Source organism: Haliotis asinina, chromosome 8 (genome assembly GCF_037392515.1).
Source record: "Haliotis asinina isolate JCU_RB_2024 chromosome 8, JCU_Hal_asi_v2, whole genome shotgun sequence".
Classification (NCBI taxonomy): Eukaryota; Metazoa; Mollusca; class Gastropoda; order Lepetellida; family Haliotidae; genus Haliotis; species Haliotis asinina.
Window position 1 is genome coordinate 32,523,779 of NC_090287.1, and position 14,972 is coordinate 32,538,750.

General features: G+C 41.1%; 1 protein-coding gene across 1 annotated transcript in view; it reads right to left on the reverse strand.

Moving 5' to 3' along the window:
• LOC137294574 (uncharacterized) overlaps positions 1-14,972 on the reverse strand; it is a 41,951-nt gene that overhangs the window by 26,681 nt on the left and 298 nt on the right. Inside the window, exons 2-9 of the mRNA XM_067825618.1 lie at positions 14,491-14,695; positions 11,386-11,552; positions 10,631-10,928; positions 9,577-9,650; positions 8,558-8,611; positions 7,546-7,660; positions 6,330-6,505; positions 5,129-5,353 (exon numbers count right to left, since the gene is read on the reverse strand). Of these exons, the coding sequence (XP_067681719.1) occupies positions 5,129-5,353; positions 6,330-6,505; positions 7,546-7,660; positions 8,558-8,611; positions 9,577-9,650; positions 10,631-10,928; positions 11,386-11,552; positions 14,491-14,695 (1,314 nt within the window). The remainder of the gene's footprint in view (positions 1-5,128; positions 5,354-6,329; positions 6,506-7,545; positions 7,661-8,557; positions 8,612-9,576; positions 9,651-10,630; positions 10,929-11,385; positions 11,553-14,490; positions 14,696-14,972) is intronic.

Genomic DNA, 14,972 nt, shown 5'->3' on the forward strand with positions numbered 1-14,972 from the left:
TACCCTCGTGACAGGGGAGTGGTAGTCAACGGCGGAGCTCTGGCTAGTGGTAGCTTGTAGCCGGCTCTCAGGATCTTGCAAACAAACGGGTCTTCCAGGAATGTCCAGTTGGCCCAGAAGATCCCTAGTCTCCCACCTACAGGGGTCGGATGAACTGGTACGACTGGGGGTGGGAGGTCCCAGTCGTAGTAGTCCATGGCTTCAGCGGCCGGAGTAGGGACGCTTGCCCCTACCTCGACCGGACGTAGCTGGGGCATCCCTGCCACGTTCTTGAGGCTTGCGCTGGACATCTGAGTCTTTGGTACGACCTCGTCCCCTCCCAAACGAGGAACGGATCGACTCTCTCCTGGGTACATATCTTTTCTTGGCATTACCCCTGGCTCGGCCACGAAATGCAGAGCCCAAGGCCTCGAAAGTTGACAGCGCCACTTCCGTGTTAGTAAGTTCGGCATGTTGTTTATACACCGACGGTATCTTTTCATCAAAGAGGAACTTAGACGTAAATGGTGCACGAAGAAGTTGACGTTTAAATTCCTCTTGCCAAGAACAAGCATCTAAAAATCCAGATCGGCGCCTAGTAGTAGTCATGGCTAGCGCCGCACGTAAGTGTCCAAGTAGGTCATGGAGTACTCTGCCTTGCCAAGCAAAAATGGTAGTTAAATGATCCACCCTCGAGGCATTATCCTCTGACAAATCCAAGGCTGCAGCGGAGGTGGCTGACGCAAGCGCCGAGATAGGTTTAAGCATACGTTTCAGTTCAGTATCAACAGCTGCTAACTTTGAATCCTGAACTCTGTAAGATGACGGAGTTGAACTTGACAACCTCTTAATTGAATCGTCTAGCCCCGCCCCGTTGTCGGCAAAATCCAGACTGTGCACTTTATAATCTGATTTCTTAGACTTCGACGCTTTGATGGTCGGATTTAAGGATAACTTCGCAAAGTCCGAGTCTAACAAAGTAATCGCATCCGCCACCATAGGGTGTGGTGGAATAAGTAACTCAGGAGTCAAGTGAATCGACGCCGGGTTGTTTGAATCCGAAGAAGGGGAAGGACAGTCCGGTAATCTGTCGGCAATCCACTCAAAGACAGCAGTTAAGGGAAGATAGGTGCCATCACTATCACCAACATTGCCAGGTTCCTCCTCATAGTCTGGGCAAAAGAACTGTTCCTCGTGTTCCTCCCAGGAAATAGAGGTTGATTCTCGTCGCTGACTCGAGTTGGAAGCAGAGTTCTTAGTGTTAAATTCTTTGCCGGAAGTCCGCAGTGGTTCCGGCGATCGCGAACGCTGGGATCTAGAGAGACGTCGTGGTGATCTTGACCGAGATCGCACTCTACGTCTACTTCTGGTACGTGAGTCTTCCTCTAAGGAGCGCCTTGGAGAGCGGGAAACCGACCGGGAGCGCCGGCGCCTGCTACGGTGTGGAGAACGAGAGCGCCGACCCTTCGGGGACCTAGAACGAGATCTGCGCCGGGAGCGCTCAGCCTCTAAACGACGAGCGCGCTCTTCATCCAGCTGGCGCTGTAACATTTCTTCTTTAGTCAGCGTATGAGACACTCTGCGGATCCGATAAGACGTAGTTATAGGAGCAGGGTCCGGCAACAATATTGGCGCTGGCGTTGGTACAGGCGCTGGCGTCGGAATAGGCGCTGGCGTCGGAATAAGCGCTGACGAAAACACCGGTGCTGATGTAAACAAAGGCGCCGGGACAGGCAGAGGCGCTGGTACAGGCAACGGCGCTGGCGTAAGTCTAGGCGCTGTCGTTGGTAAAGGTGTAGATACCGAGGTAGGGAGTACAGCAGCGCCCGGCGTCAAGAGAGATCGCAGAAGCCTCTGAACTTCAGGATGGGATAAGGCATCCGGGTGAGATAAATCTACAAAGGCGTCCGAACCCGTAGGCTCTGGAGAGGAGCGCGCCGGCGTAATAGATGAGCGCTCCACACTCGGCGTTGATAGTGGTATTGAAGGCGGTGGTAGATCTTGGTCGTCAGGTAAGGATCCCAAGGAAGACGCTGGCGACGACATTCTTCTCTTACGTTGCGTAAAACGTTTCCTCCGAACCGCCAAAAAGGTCTTGAAATCGGTGAGAGATAACGCTTGACAGTGTAGGCACCGACTATCGATGGAACAAACAGCGGACGCACAATCCGGACACCAGGGATGTGGGTCCTTGGCTGATTTCTGCCCCTTGCAGACAGTACAATAGTGTCGAGTCATACACAGAACTGTAACAGACAAGAAACCACGACTTGACGACATGTTAATACAATACTAGGAGGAAAACCCCCTACATAAAAATGTAGAAAGTAGTTGCACCCCTACGTAAAAAATAGGCACACCCGTAAGTGCGGGGCAGCGAAAAATAACAACCACAATGGCTGCCTTCGCTACGCTGAAATTCATGGCAGAAAAAAGTATGCTAAATACCGAAAACACAAGTGAAAATGACCAAGCATGGGCAGAAACATGACGGGCAAACCACCAACAAGATGCACTACCCTCATGGACGCCATGTCGTTCTCACCTCCGACATGGCCAAGCCAAGCCTGAGTGAGAAAAGAACAACACGAGGTAGCAAGGTAAGCACATTAAATGCTTGTATGACTTGACTTTGATACATAATGAGGGGATACAAACCATACCTACCAAGGAGTAGCAACTTTATTGAAACTACACACAGTAGGAAAAAAAAAACTGCAAACCAACACGTCCGTTCGCACGAACGCTAAAGGTAAAAGTGAATTTTGGATTCTGCGCTCTCGCGCGAGTGGAGAGATCACGTCACTTCCGTGACTACATTCGTAGATTACATGAGGTAGCCATCGAGGGGATGGCGAATCAACGACTGTCTGATCTCGTTTAGCGAAGCTAGAGGTAATATGCATAAGACCTATGGTAAGGTAAGTTAAAAATTAACAATACACAGATAGTCAGAATAATTCTGATTACTTACATCTCACTTTCATGTACAAAACATCCCTAAATCAAGGAAAGAGTGCTCTCAAAATCCTGTGTACCCATGTCAGCGAGGCCGCTATTTTGAAAGAAATCGGCCCTCAATAGTGATGTCACACGTAAACATCGTTGCACATGTTAGGCAATTTCTTGAGGTGAAGGTCGGTTGACCAAGAGTTTAAACACAATGGCCATATCATTCCGACTGCACTTTCAGCATTGTGATTTATATTTTTCGTTCAGATACTTTTTCTTGAAACTAATGTCAGTATCTTCATATATCCTTGTTCACCATCATATCATATGTGGATATAGGGTGTGAGTTTTCATTCATTGAAAGTTTTTGATTGTTTGAATATTTACACGGGAATTTGACTCAGTAAATGTACTGTAGGATCAATACAGTCTAAGCCTCTACACAACTGTTGGAGGATCACACGTAGCCATTACTGCAACATGTGCTTTATTTCCTGTGATGTACAAAATTCAATATGCTGGGACAAATATTGCAGTTTCATATGAACAGGCTAAAAAATTCAAAGTTATAAGTATGATTTGTACATTTTCTGTGTAATTTTATAGCCGTATGCAGACAACAACAACAAAAAACCCTCGGCATTCAGGGTGTTAAAAATGTAACGGCATGTTCTAATCTTGTGCATTTGAATAATATTAGGTCTTAAAGATAAACTATTCTTTTTTCAGATGTACGCTGCCGCTGGGGAAGATGAGGAAGTGCAAGTCTACAATGAAACGTTTCTTAGCAATGTATTATACTGGAATAAATGGTTCAATGTAAACAAAAGAAGAATCTCTGTTATTTGTTACCAGGGCTCAAAGTAGACAGTTTCGAAAAATCCAAACCACATATTTATAATTGCCGAAATAAGTTTTCGAACTGTTGATCACTTGACCATTTTTCCAGCATTCGTAATTTAGATCTAACAAAAACAACGGAAACTATGACTTTTAGCCCTGGATATTGTTATGATCATGGTGACAACAACCCAGAAACCTAATACAAATATTTTATCCTCAGACTACTGTACGTTCTGAGTACGTATATACCCAAAAAACTATAAATAACGTTGTGACAACGTTATGTTTATGACGTCACGAGGACGTTATTTTTGGGTCGTATGAATGTAGAAAATAACGTTGTGACAACGTTATGTTTATGACGTCGCGGGGACGTTATTTTTGGGTCGTATGAACGTAGAAAATAACGTTGTGAGGACGTGTTTTCGACTCCACAAAAAAGACGTAAGTGGGACGTTATACGCTGACGTTCTGGGGACGTAAACGTAACGTTGAGACAACGTCCTCAAAACGTACTTTTGTTAGCTGGGATGCTGCCAGCAGCAACTCATTCTGTACTTGCTGGTAGTACTTCTGTATCTTGACTAACATTGAATCACGCATAATGCATGGAAATTACCGGTATCTTGTGAATTTAAAGCGATGGAAGAGAGATAACTCTAAGTTTCTTGTGTCTGCAAAATCTAGCGATGACTACAAAAACATTTGACCCTCATTCCAATAAATAAATTTTGACAAAATGTTCAAATGTAGTCCCAGTGACTATTAAGAAGAGGAATTACACAGTGGTGACTTTGCTAAGACAATACCTGCGGGGAAAAACAGCAAACGTAAGATTCAAATTGTTTGATTCACATAGGTTGGCTGAAGTATATGATCCAATACCCATGCTTAAAACAGTTTAAAATTAATATTGGGAATGTTCAGTAAGATAAGTATATTGTACCCTCATTATAATATCAACATGCTGTGTTACACACAGAACCAGTGGACAACCCTTGGGGTTCAGGCGAAGAATATGGGTCTGCATCAACGTAGACTTCATGGAAAGTTCTGTTGCCAATGAAATTTGAATGGGTGGTTATATTCTGACTAGTACCTTGCTCACGCCCAAGACGAATGTCATGTCACATACAAAATCAGTAACCACACCCCCACCCCCAAGTACATGCATACAAAATTGATTGATGACCCCCTAACTTCCAGGAACAAAATGGATAATCTCTGCTTAAAATCTTCCTTACCGCCCTAGCCATGAATTATGAACATTATGAACAGTCCCTAATAGGTTTAGCTGGTCAAGCTTGCTGACTTGGTTGACTCACATGATGGTATTCCTCATGTTTCAGCTCACCTGAGATGCTTTCTTGGAGTACCAGGCATACAGGGCCATGACATGATCAGCCTTGCCGCTCTGCCCTGTGTCTATCAAGTGATGATATTCCTGATCTATTGCCTTCAGCTGCAGTGATATAGGAGCAGTGGCATCAACTCCTCTCAGCTTGGCAATGGCCTGGGCCTCCTCTTCCTTGGAACTCTCCTTCGCTTGCACATTGAGGGAAGGTATGTCAGAACGATCCTGTTGAAGCAATAACACCAAATATTAGGGCTCTGACAGAAGATAAAGGACCTAAACATGGCCCTGGTCTTGGTAAACATGAAGCTTCAACCAGGGGAGATAATTCATCCTTAATGTTGCAGGTATGGCAGGGAAAACATACAGTGTACACATTTGATGATGCTAAAAGTCAAATTGTCTATTATTTGGTACATTACTATTAAAATTAAGGACTTGAGTCTTGGTCTGGGATGAATACATAGTGTTTAGCTTAATTATTTCCCATTTGTCATGACCTGTGAAGGTCCGGGGAAGAATAGGCTTTCAGCAAACCCATGCGTGCCATAAAACGTGACTATGCTTGTTGTAAGAGGAGACTTTCGGGATCGGGTGGTCAGGCTCACTGACTTGGTTGACCCATGTCATTGATTCCCAACTGCACAAATCGATGCTCATGTTATTGATCACTGGATTGTCTGGTCCAGACTTGATTATTTACAGACCGTCGCCATATAGCTGGAATACTGCTGAGTCTGGCGTAAAACTAAACTCACTCACTCCCATCGGTCATCATCCATCAAGAGCAAATAAGTCTGTCCTTTTCAGGATTGTCCACTGGGTGACTCACTTCAAAGTCACATAAACTGTCAATACCTGAGTAGTTTGTGGGACTGAAGTCTTGACAAAATCCTACTCTTTCCATTCATATTTGTAAAACAGGCCAGTTGTGAACCATGTTTTGAAGTCTTGTAGCTATGGTTTGTCCTTAGGCAAATACAGTGTGAGTAAGATTTCATTTTTGGCATTATTCCAGCCACATTTCACACCAAGAATGGGTTCACACATTTTACCAAAATAGGGAAACAAAAGCAGTCATTAATTAAAAGCAAAAGTCTTTACCCAGAGTCGATAATACCATGATAATCCGAAAACAACAAAGACAGTCTCATATTTTACGACTGGTTCAGCTGAAACTACAAACATCATGGATACTTACTTCCTTTTTCAATCCAAACAAATCCTCAGCAATATACCTCTCTTCCAATACCATCCCCAGTTGAAGGTGAAGGTCAGGATCTTTGGCCTTGAACTTAATTGCAGTTGCATAGCAATATGTAGCATGGTTGAGGAAGTCGATTGGGGATTCACCTTCAGCATATTGCTTTGACTCCCCTGGACAAAGGCAACATTGGATATTTAGAAAGAATTGACGACTACAAATACCTATAAAAAAAATGGACGGCATTGTGAGATGTATTGCTTGTTTACTTAACATAAACATACAGTATCTCACACTATGCCTAAAAGACATATCACAGATGTAGTCTGGCAGATAATGTTCCAGCTATTGGATAACTGGAAAGAAAGCAATTAAATGTACAGCATGTTGAAATAAAGCAGATTCTACCATGACTTGAGCAAATACTTGGTTAATCAGTGGTATATAATCTTATTATACATGTGGAAGGCAACAGGTGAAGGTGATTTCAAATGAAAATCAGCTGGAGTTCTGGGCGCTCCAACAGGATCCAAGATCAACTGATTTGCATATAAATCCTCGGATTTCCATGGATTCGCAGAAAATTGCCATCCCTGTTATAAAGCTGTCTTTCTGATGCATAATTATGCAATGATTATATATATTAATATACAATTAAATGTGCTTCATGTTTCACACACACCACTTAAGAATGTGTTGTGAAGTCATGATGGAACAGAGATAAACCCCCTGTGTCTTAAAGTTAGAGGCAGTATAGTAGCATGGGGGTAGTTCTTGAATAACGAGTCTAAATTCAATACAGCTATCATATATCTGTTTGGTTATCACAAATTACGAATGCCTCCAATTTAAAAACACAGCAGGTTTATCTTTTACTCTGAGACGGATCAGTTTAGGATCTTGTGATGGTAGGAGATATTGAAATATGGTGCATAATTTCCAAGTGGACAACTTGCAAGCTTGACTGAAGGTTACAATATAAATTATCACAGTACCATCTACATCGAAGGTGAAAGAGTATTCCAATATATGATCTCCACTTCATAAAAACCTCTATCTGCCACTGTTGTTATTGGGTTAGGTAAATGAAACTACCTTTACATGCACTAAAATTTGTTGACAATAACAGTTTAGCCACGGCAAGGCACAGCAAACTTTAGCTAGACTTTGTTCATAACCCAAAACTTTGACACACTAACACATGTTCACAAACCAGGTTTAGGTAAACTTTCAAAGTACTTCTCCACTTCTGCTTTGGCGTTCTTTACCAGTTCTTTGACGTCAGTCTCATCAAATACCTGCTGCAGGCCTTTCTCCCACTTACGTACCTACACAAACACGGCATGCACACTACATCATGCTGACATCTGTGTAACACCTCAGACAAGATTCTTCAACAGGTATGTAACGGAAAAGATAGAATGTGATCATGGCAAAGAGAGAACGTCATCACAGAAAAAGAGAATGTGATAACAGCAAAGACAGAATGTGATCAACCTTTTTTTCTCTAAAATTAGCTATTGTGGGTTAAAGGCATTGAGAATTTATATTGTGAGGAACACAATGTTACAGAGTATGTTCTTACTCTTTCATCAGGCGAATGCCATTCAAGGACTTTACTGTTTGCTGTTCAACACATACAGAGGAACTACACAAAACTGGCATGTACCAGATTACATAATTTGTTCAAAATGTTTATGTGTAAGAACAACCACAGCATTTCAGAAATTGTCCACATTTGCTATTCAACACATACAGTAGTGCTACAGAAAACCGGCATACAATCTAAGATAACATTATTTATTTCCAAATCTTTATGCAAAAGCACTACCATTGTAGAATCATCCAGGAATCATCCACATTTGTAAAAGTCGTAACGAGACAGAATCATGCATTTATTTCAGAAGTCTTAAAATGCTAGACAGCTTTCTTCTGAACAGCTGCAGGAAGTACATTTAACTATAACAATAATACGGAACAATAACAGGCAGACAAAAAAGTACCAGTTGTTTGTTAGGAATCTTCTTGGCAAGCTGAATTCTTACTCAAGGCTCAATTCTGTCTGCTGGTGCTATTTCCACAAGCTTTATTGCCTTTTTAAAAATTTCTGTGACAGCTTTGCTACGTGGTGAAACAAAAGATACTACAAAAGACGTTCATGCAGGAAAATGAACATGCTGTGGAGACCTCATCTGTGATACACATGTGCACCATGCAGTTCTCACCTCTACTGTGTGGTTGATGGTGACAGTGGTTCCTTTGAATCGATCAGTCAAGTCCTGCAAGAGGGTGAGAATTATGGGCAATAGTGTCTGAGTAATGGAGTCTGGTCCTGACTAAATGATTGTTTCCATAGTCAAAGGAGAGCAATGACATTGATGGTATGGTTCAACACCTGTAATGCATTATACTAAAAGGCAGTTAGAATGTGATCGATTATTGTTTACATCAATGTTCCAGCTATTTAATGGCAATGTGTGAATATTCAAACCTGGACAACACAATCCAGTGATTGACATCAAGAACATCAATCAGTGCAACTGGATAATGGAGACTTTCATCGAGCCTGACCATCGGATCCTTTTACTAGCTGACACACTTGGCTTGCTAAACAGCGATTCTAACCTGGATTTTCACAAGTTTACAAAGTTATACTTGTTGTTACTGTGCTTGGTATAAAGAGGATTACACAAGGACTTGTCAGCTTGGAGTCTGTGTTAAACTGTGGCATGGTAATTCAGAGTGAAAGTCCAACAAAACCAGCATTTATAGAGCCAAGCAGAAGCACTGACACTCATATGTATTTATGTCACTATTTCAAGGCAACAATCTTGAATCTGACTTTAAATACACTTTACCTTTCCTAATCAGTCATAGCTGGTGGATATCAGAACCATTTTGACAAGTCAGCAACTTTTTATTTATCTATCTATCTATCTATCTATCTATCTATCTATCTATCTATCTATCTATCTATCTATCTATCTATCTATCTATTTATTTATTTATTTATTTATTTATTTATTTATTGTGCCACATTCCATATAGTGCTGTACATGTTGTATACAATGATATATCGGGTTACAGCCAGCATATGTTCTATATAGTCACGATATCCACAATATCCTGCTATATACAGTGTTATACCTAATATATCATAAAGTACACATGTTATCATAGCAGTCAGCAACTTAGTGATAGAAAAACTTGGCCTCACATGAAATAAGCTAAGTGAATCACGTACCTCAGTTTTTGGTGCTACGCTGTACTTTTCAATGCTGGCACCAAGGTCCCTATACTTCATGACCTCTGAAGCACCTGAGGAAAGCAGTTGAGTTTTTAATTTGGGATTGTATTTTATTCCAATACCTCAGTCACTCCAGCTGGCACAATATACTGTGTTTGGTAAAGACTAGTCCCTGTCTTCTGAGTCCCAACTCCTGACTGAATATTCTTCAAAGTTCTCTATACTGTAGATAGAGGTATAGAGGTTTATCAGGTAATTCTTTTGCATTAGTCACACACCTTTCAAAATCATCTAGAACCAGCTTTCTTTTCTCTTCTGCTGTCAAATGTGCCATGACAACATTGGAAGCTGTCTGCTACAACAGGGGAGATAACACCTGATGTTGTAGGTTCGATATTAAGCCTACAAGAGTTGCCTCCCATATTGAATACCTTACTACACAATCTGACACCTATTTTAATATTCTATTATCAAAGAAAGATTTTCTCAATATATTCAGGGAAAACTGAACCATATCGGGGCCTTGGGGGTGATGATGATTTTTATGCAGAAGCATGTGCAATATGAATGCCTCCCCCAATTTATGTACAAAACAATGACACTCCCCAACCTTCTCTCCTTTCTATTTTTTTTAAGCATCACTGTTTTAAACATTTTTATGTATAAAAGTTCTCACACACCCTAGAACAAGTGTGCAAAATTGCTGACCCCCACCACCCCCAAACCCAGAATAGGTGACAGTGACACCCCTCTTATTAAATCATCATCATTTATTCCCCCAACCCCAACCCAAAACAGAAAATTATGAACTGTAAAGTTTTTGTGGACATACAAATAGTTTATTATTAATGTAAGTGATGTTTCTGGGTAGATGCTAACACCATCATGAAGCAAGTGATGCAACAATGATGTATAGTGCTACGTATCGTACTGTGCCCTTCATGTATAACAATATGTATTGTATTGTGACCATGCCATATAGTTTCACCGGCAATGTATATAGTAAAATCTGTTTCGGGTAGCAGATTAACATCATGTCTGGAAGTCATACCTCCATAGGTAAGAGGGATGCAGCCATCGAGGGATGACAGTTTACTATCCAGAGCGTAGTCCATCACCCTCCAGTCGGTTCCCAGGGGCATGCTGTTAAGGGGGTCAAATTTGGATGTCTTTGTGTACTCATCGATAAGTGGTGCAGAGAATGTGTGCCTGGGATCACTGTTCTTGATTGTGATTGGACGATAGAGGGGGCTGAGAGAGATAGGACATTCATATTGCAAGGCCATCTTGGGATCCGTCAGTTTCACATAGCGCGGTAGTTGCTTCTTCATCACAGTAACAGTGTACGTCTGAACACAAAAAAATATGTTGAAAGGGTGAAACGTACAAAGACACTCTGGAAACAACTTACTGTAAATCCTGACCTTTTTGTGAGCATGATATTTTTGCAAAAACTGTTAATGACATGAATTTGTATAAAAAAATTTAGTTGACATTACATAATTGAATGTGAGTCAATCATTATGGCCCAACTGTGAATTTACCTATTGCTTAGAGCAGATTTTGTGTTAAAACCTCATGGTGTATATGGACTGCTTCATGTAATTATTTTTAACTTTGAAATGTTTGGATGATGTTGTTTCTTCCAAGTTAAACTCCCTGGAATCAAATGCTCACTAACAATTATGATACCAAAATCACTTGAATACACAATGCCTTTAAAAAGTGGTTACATGTATCTCATTTTTTAAGGAGATGTTTCAAAAGCTGATAAACATGTGACACTTTGATCCAACAATTAACTACCTGTTTATTGGAGCCATCAGCAGATGTGACCTCTACAGGAACCTGTGTCTCGCCTACATTGAGAGGGGTAGGGGATCCGGGTTTCTCCCCACACACTGTGATTGCATTCTTTGTGTCTGGGGCAGTAGGGGTCACCGTCAGAGAGGTTATGTTACATGGAAGTAAACCTGTAGAAAAATACCACATGAACAGTCAAATAAAACCAACATTCTGTGAAAGAAGCAAAACTTTGTGAAAATTAGGGCTGGTCATCGATACAAATCATACCAATCAATCAAGGTTAAATGAATATTGATCAATCGCAATAAATATCGATTGGTAGCTATGAGCAAAAATGACTACAAAAATCTGAAATAACTGAACACATTTCACATCAGTGGTAAGTGGTGACATATGGTTTGGTTTACCAAAATACCGCTGTCTTGAACATACTTTAGCAGTACCTGATTGAAACAGACGTAATTTGTGTTTTTTCGGAGTACATGTGAAAAATATTTCATCACAACAGTTCATGTATAATACTATTAATAGCATAATTTTTTAATCGACAATTAGTAAAAAATAATTTCAAACAAAAATATTTCTGAATACTGATCTTTTTAGTCCGCCCTACACACGCTGTTGTTGATTGAAACTAAGACAAAGTGAGTACTTTGGAGATTAAGTGAAAATGAGTTTAACTTCAGACTATAGCACACATATTGTGACAACCATGCATTATTTGTAAACTAACAGGCAAAAGAAAGGTTTCACCCAATTCTTGAGTCAATAAAATAAAAACAAACACAAATATGAGAATTCTGACAATTGGTTTATAAACAGAAATCATTTTCCAATATTCTGTTGAAATAAACATCAAAATATCGGCACTCTGTTGGTCACAAAAGACAATTTAAGAGAGAGGGGGTCAACATATAAACTTGCACAAATATGGAGTCAGCTGGCATGTCCATGGAAAGTCACAATAACCCCAGAAATCACAGAGTTGAGTCATTAATAGTGAGTGTGACCACCTTGGGCATCAATGCACGCAAGAACACGTCTCCGCATTGATGTCGTCAGGTGCCGGATGACGTCAGCAGGGAGTGCGTTTCAAATGTTGATCAGAGCTTGTTCAAGTTCCTGTTGGTTACCTGGAGGTGGCACCAGCTGTCTCAAATGACAGTCAAGGTGATCCCAAAGGTGTTCAATAGGGTTCATGTCTGAAGAGTTGGCTGGCCATGGCAAGACAGTGACGTTAGCGTTCTCGAGGTAGTCTCTTGTAAGTCTGGCAACATGGGGTCTTGCATTGTCATGTTGCAATATCGATCCTCTTGGCTGTCGTTGGAGGAAAGGAACGACGACTGGTCTCAGAACCTCATCAATGTATCGCTGGGCAGTCAGATTACCTTGCAATACAATCAGCTGGGTCGCGCCCCAAACCATGATGCCTCCGCCTCCAAACGGATGAACCTCTCTAATGCAGTTTGGCGCGAGACGTTCGCCTCTTCGTTGATAAACTTGAACTCGGTCATCATTCCTGAAGAGACAAATCCTGCTCTCGTCTGTGAACAACACTCTCGACCAATAACGTCGCTGCCACCGACGTACTGTACGTGCCCATCGCACTCTGCGTTCACAGTGTAAAAGGGTCAGGGCCATTCCATGGGAGGGGCGGTAAGCTTGTAAACCAGCTGCTCGAAGTCGTCGAAGTGCTGTTCGGGGACTGATGACATGGCCGAGTGCCGTCGCCGCTGTTGACGTTGCCGTGATGAATCGGTTCCAGAGATGTATCTTCCGGACGTAGCGATCTTCAGCCACAGTGGTAACCCTCGGTCTTCCCGATCTTGGTCTGTCTTTTGTCTGGCCGGTCTGCTGGTACCGTATCAGCACCTTCCTGATGGTGGTTTGGCTGCAGTTGAAGGTTCTGGCAATTTGGCATTGAGAAGCCCCCATAGTGGACATACCGATGGCTTGGTCACGTTGCTCTTGTCTAAGTCTTGGCATACTGTTGGTGGTTTTTTGTCTACTGAATGTCTGCTCTTTCCAGCAGGAGTATTTATGCAACCGTACTGCACGTGCATCACGAGCAATGCCTCAAAAGGTCGTTTTGCACGTGCATGCAAATGCATAATTCAATTTGCTGCGTTTGAGGCAATGTTTTCTGTTTACGAAAGCTGTGCTATAGTACAATAATTCCTGCTAAGAATCAAACCCGGATCAGCCCTTATAACAATTTTTATGGAAAAATTAGGGTGAAACCTTTCTTTTGCCTGGCAGTTTATATTGTAGTGATATCTGATATGATCTGAATTCTACCCTGTGCGATATTATTGATGATGCATTAAATGTGGTGGCGACATGAAAGCAAGGCCTTGTTTAAATCTAACATAACTGAGTTTAAAACAAATAAGTATTGTATTAAATGAATTGAATTCATGAAGTAATATGTGAGTGAACTGTAACAGCCCTAACAAATACATCCCACAGTCGCTGATGTGATTTAATAAATTACGGGCTACAGTGAATGTCTTGAATCTAATCCATACCTATCATCTGGATAATCAGCATTGATTTCAGTCTCCTTTGGAAAAATAACTTTGATTTCAGCATAACACTGTGCTGTTTTGAGATCAGGCACCCTTATAGCTCAACCATCATAAGTACTATGTCTATAAGTTCTCACATTAGTGGAAACAGAGGTGTTATTTTACGCAGTATTCCTCATTCTGGGCCTTGTAATGCATTTGAAACTACCTTTGAATATCCGTAGAAAACTTACAATCCCTTAAACCTTTTCATCATCTTGTCTAAATGAATCATTCTCAACTTTAGAAACAATAATTACCATCCAATATTCCAATTCATACAGGAGGAGCTCACTGAATTTATAAGTTACCTAAGTACACCTCTGTCATTAACTGTAATAGAGACTATTTCAATAAGTTTGGTCAAACTGCCAAGCTCTGTTCTCCTACATACACTGCCATTCCCAACCATGTAAATCCTTAGATGAATATACCAATTTTCAAAAAATGAAATAGCAGAGCTGAATAAGAAATTAATTAACAAAAATTGGATTTATAGCTTTTAAATATTGCAAGAGACTGTAAAAACACAACACACATGAATACTCAGTAGTAGATGCTGCAAATTCAGGGTCCAGTTTTCCCATGCTAAGTTTGAGGGTGCTAAGGGTGGCATCTTTGGCAGACAGTCTCCTTGCATGAATGAAATATTTCTTGGTTGTTCCATCTTCAGCAGTTACTTCAATCTTAATGTCTGTCACAGTTCCTTCAGGGAGGGGCACTTGTTTTCCACCTTCACCTCCCTGAAACAAAGTTTCATGAAGTTTACCATGGCAACCCATGGTTAATATGCTATTGATACAAGCTGTTTGGTTCCATCATTACGGAAATAAAACAAACCCAAACAAACAGCTATTTGTCTGGAAATTCATTTCTTTTCGCGATTTTTCTTGGTGAACGTAACGATACACTTTAGGTAAAGCCAAGGCGAGATAGAGTTGCAGTCTTTTTCTATTGGTCGATAATGATATATATATTTATTGACAGAGGGGTTTAAAATACAAACGTGTATAAAATATG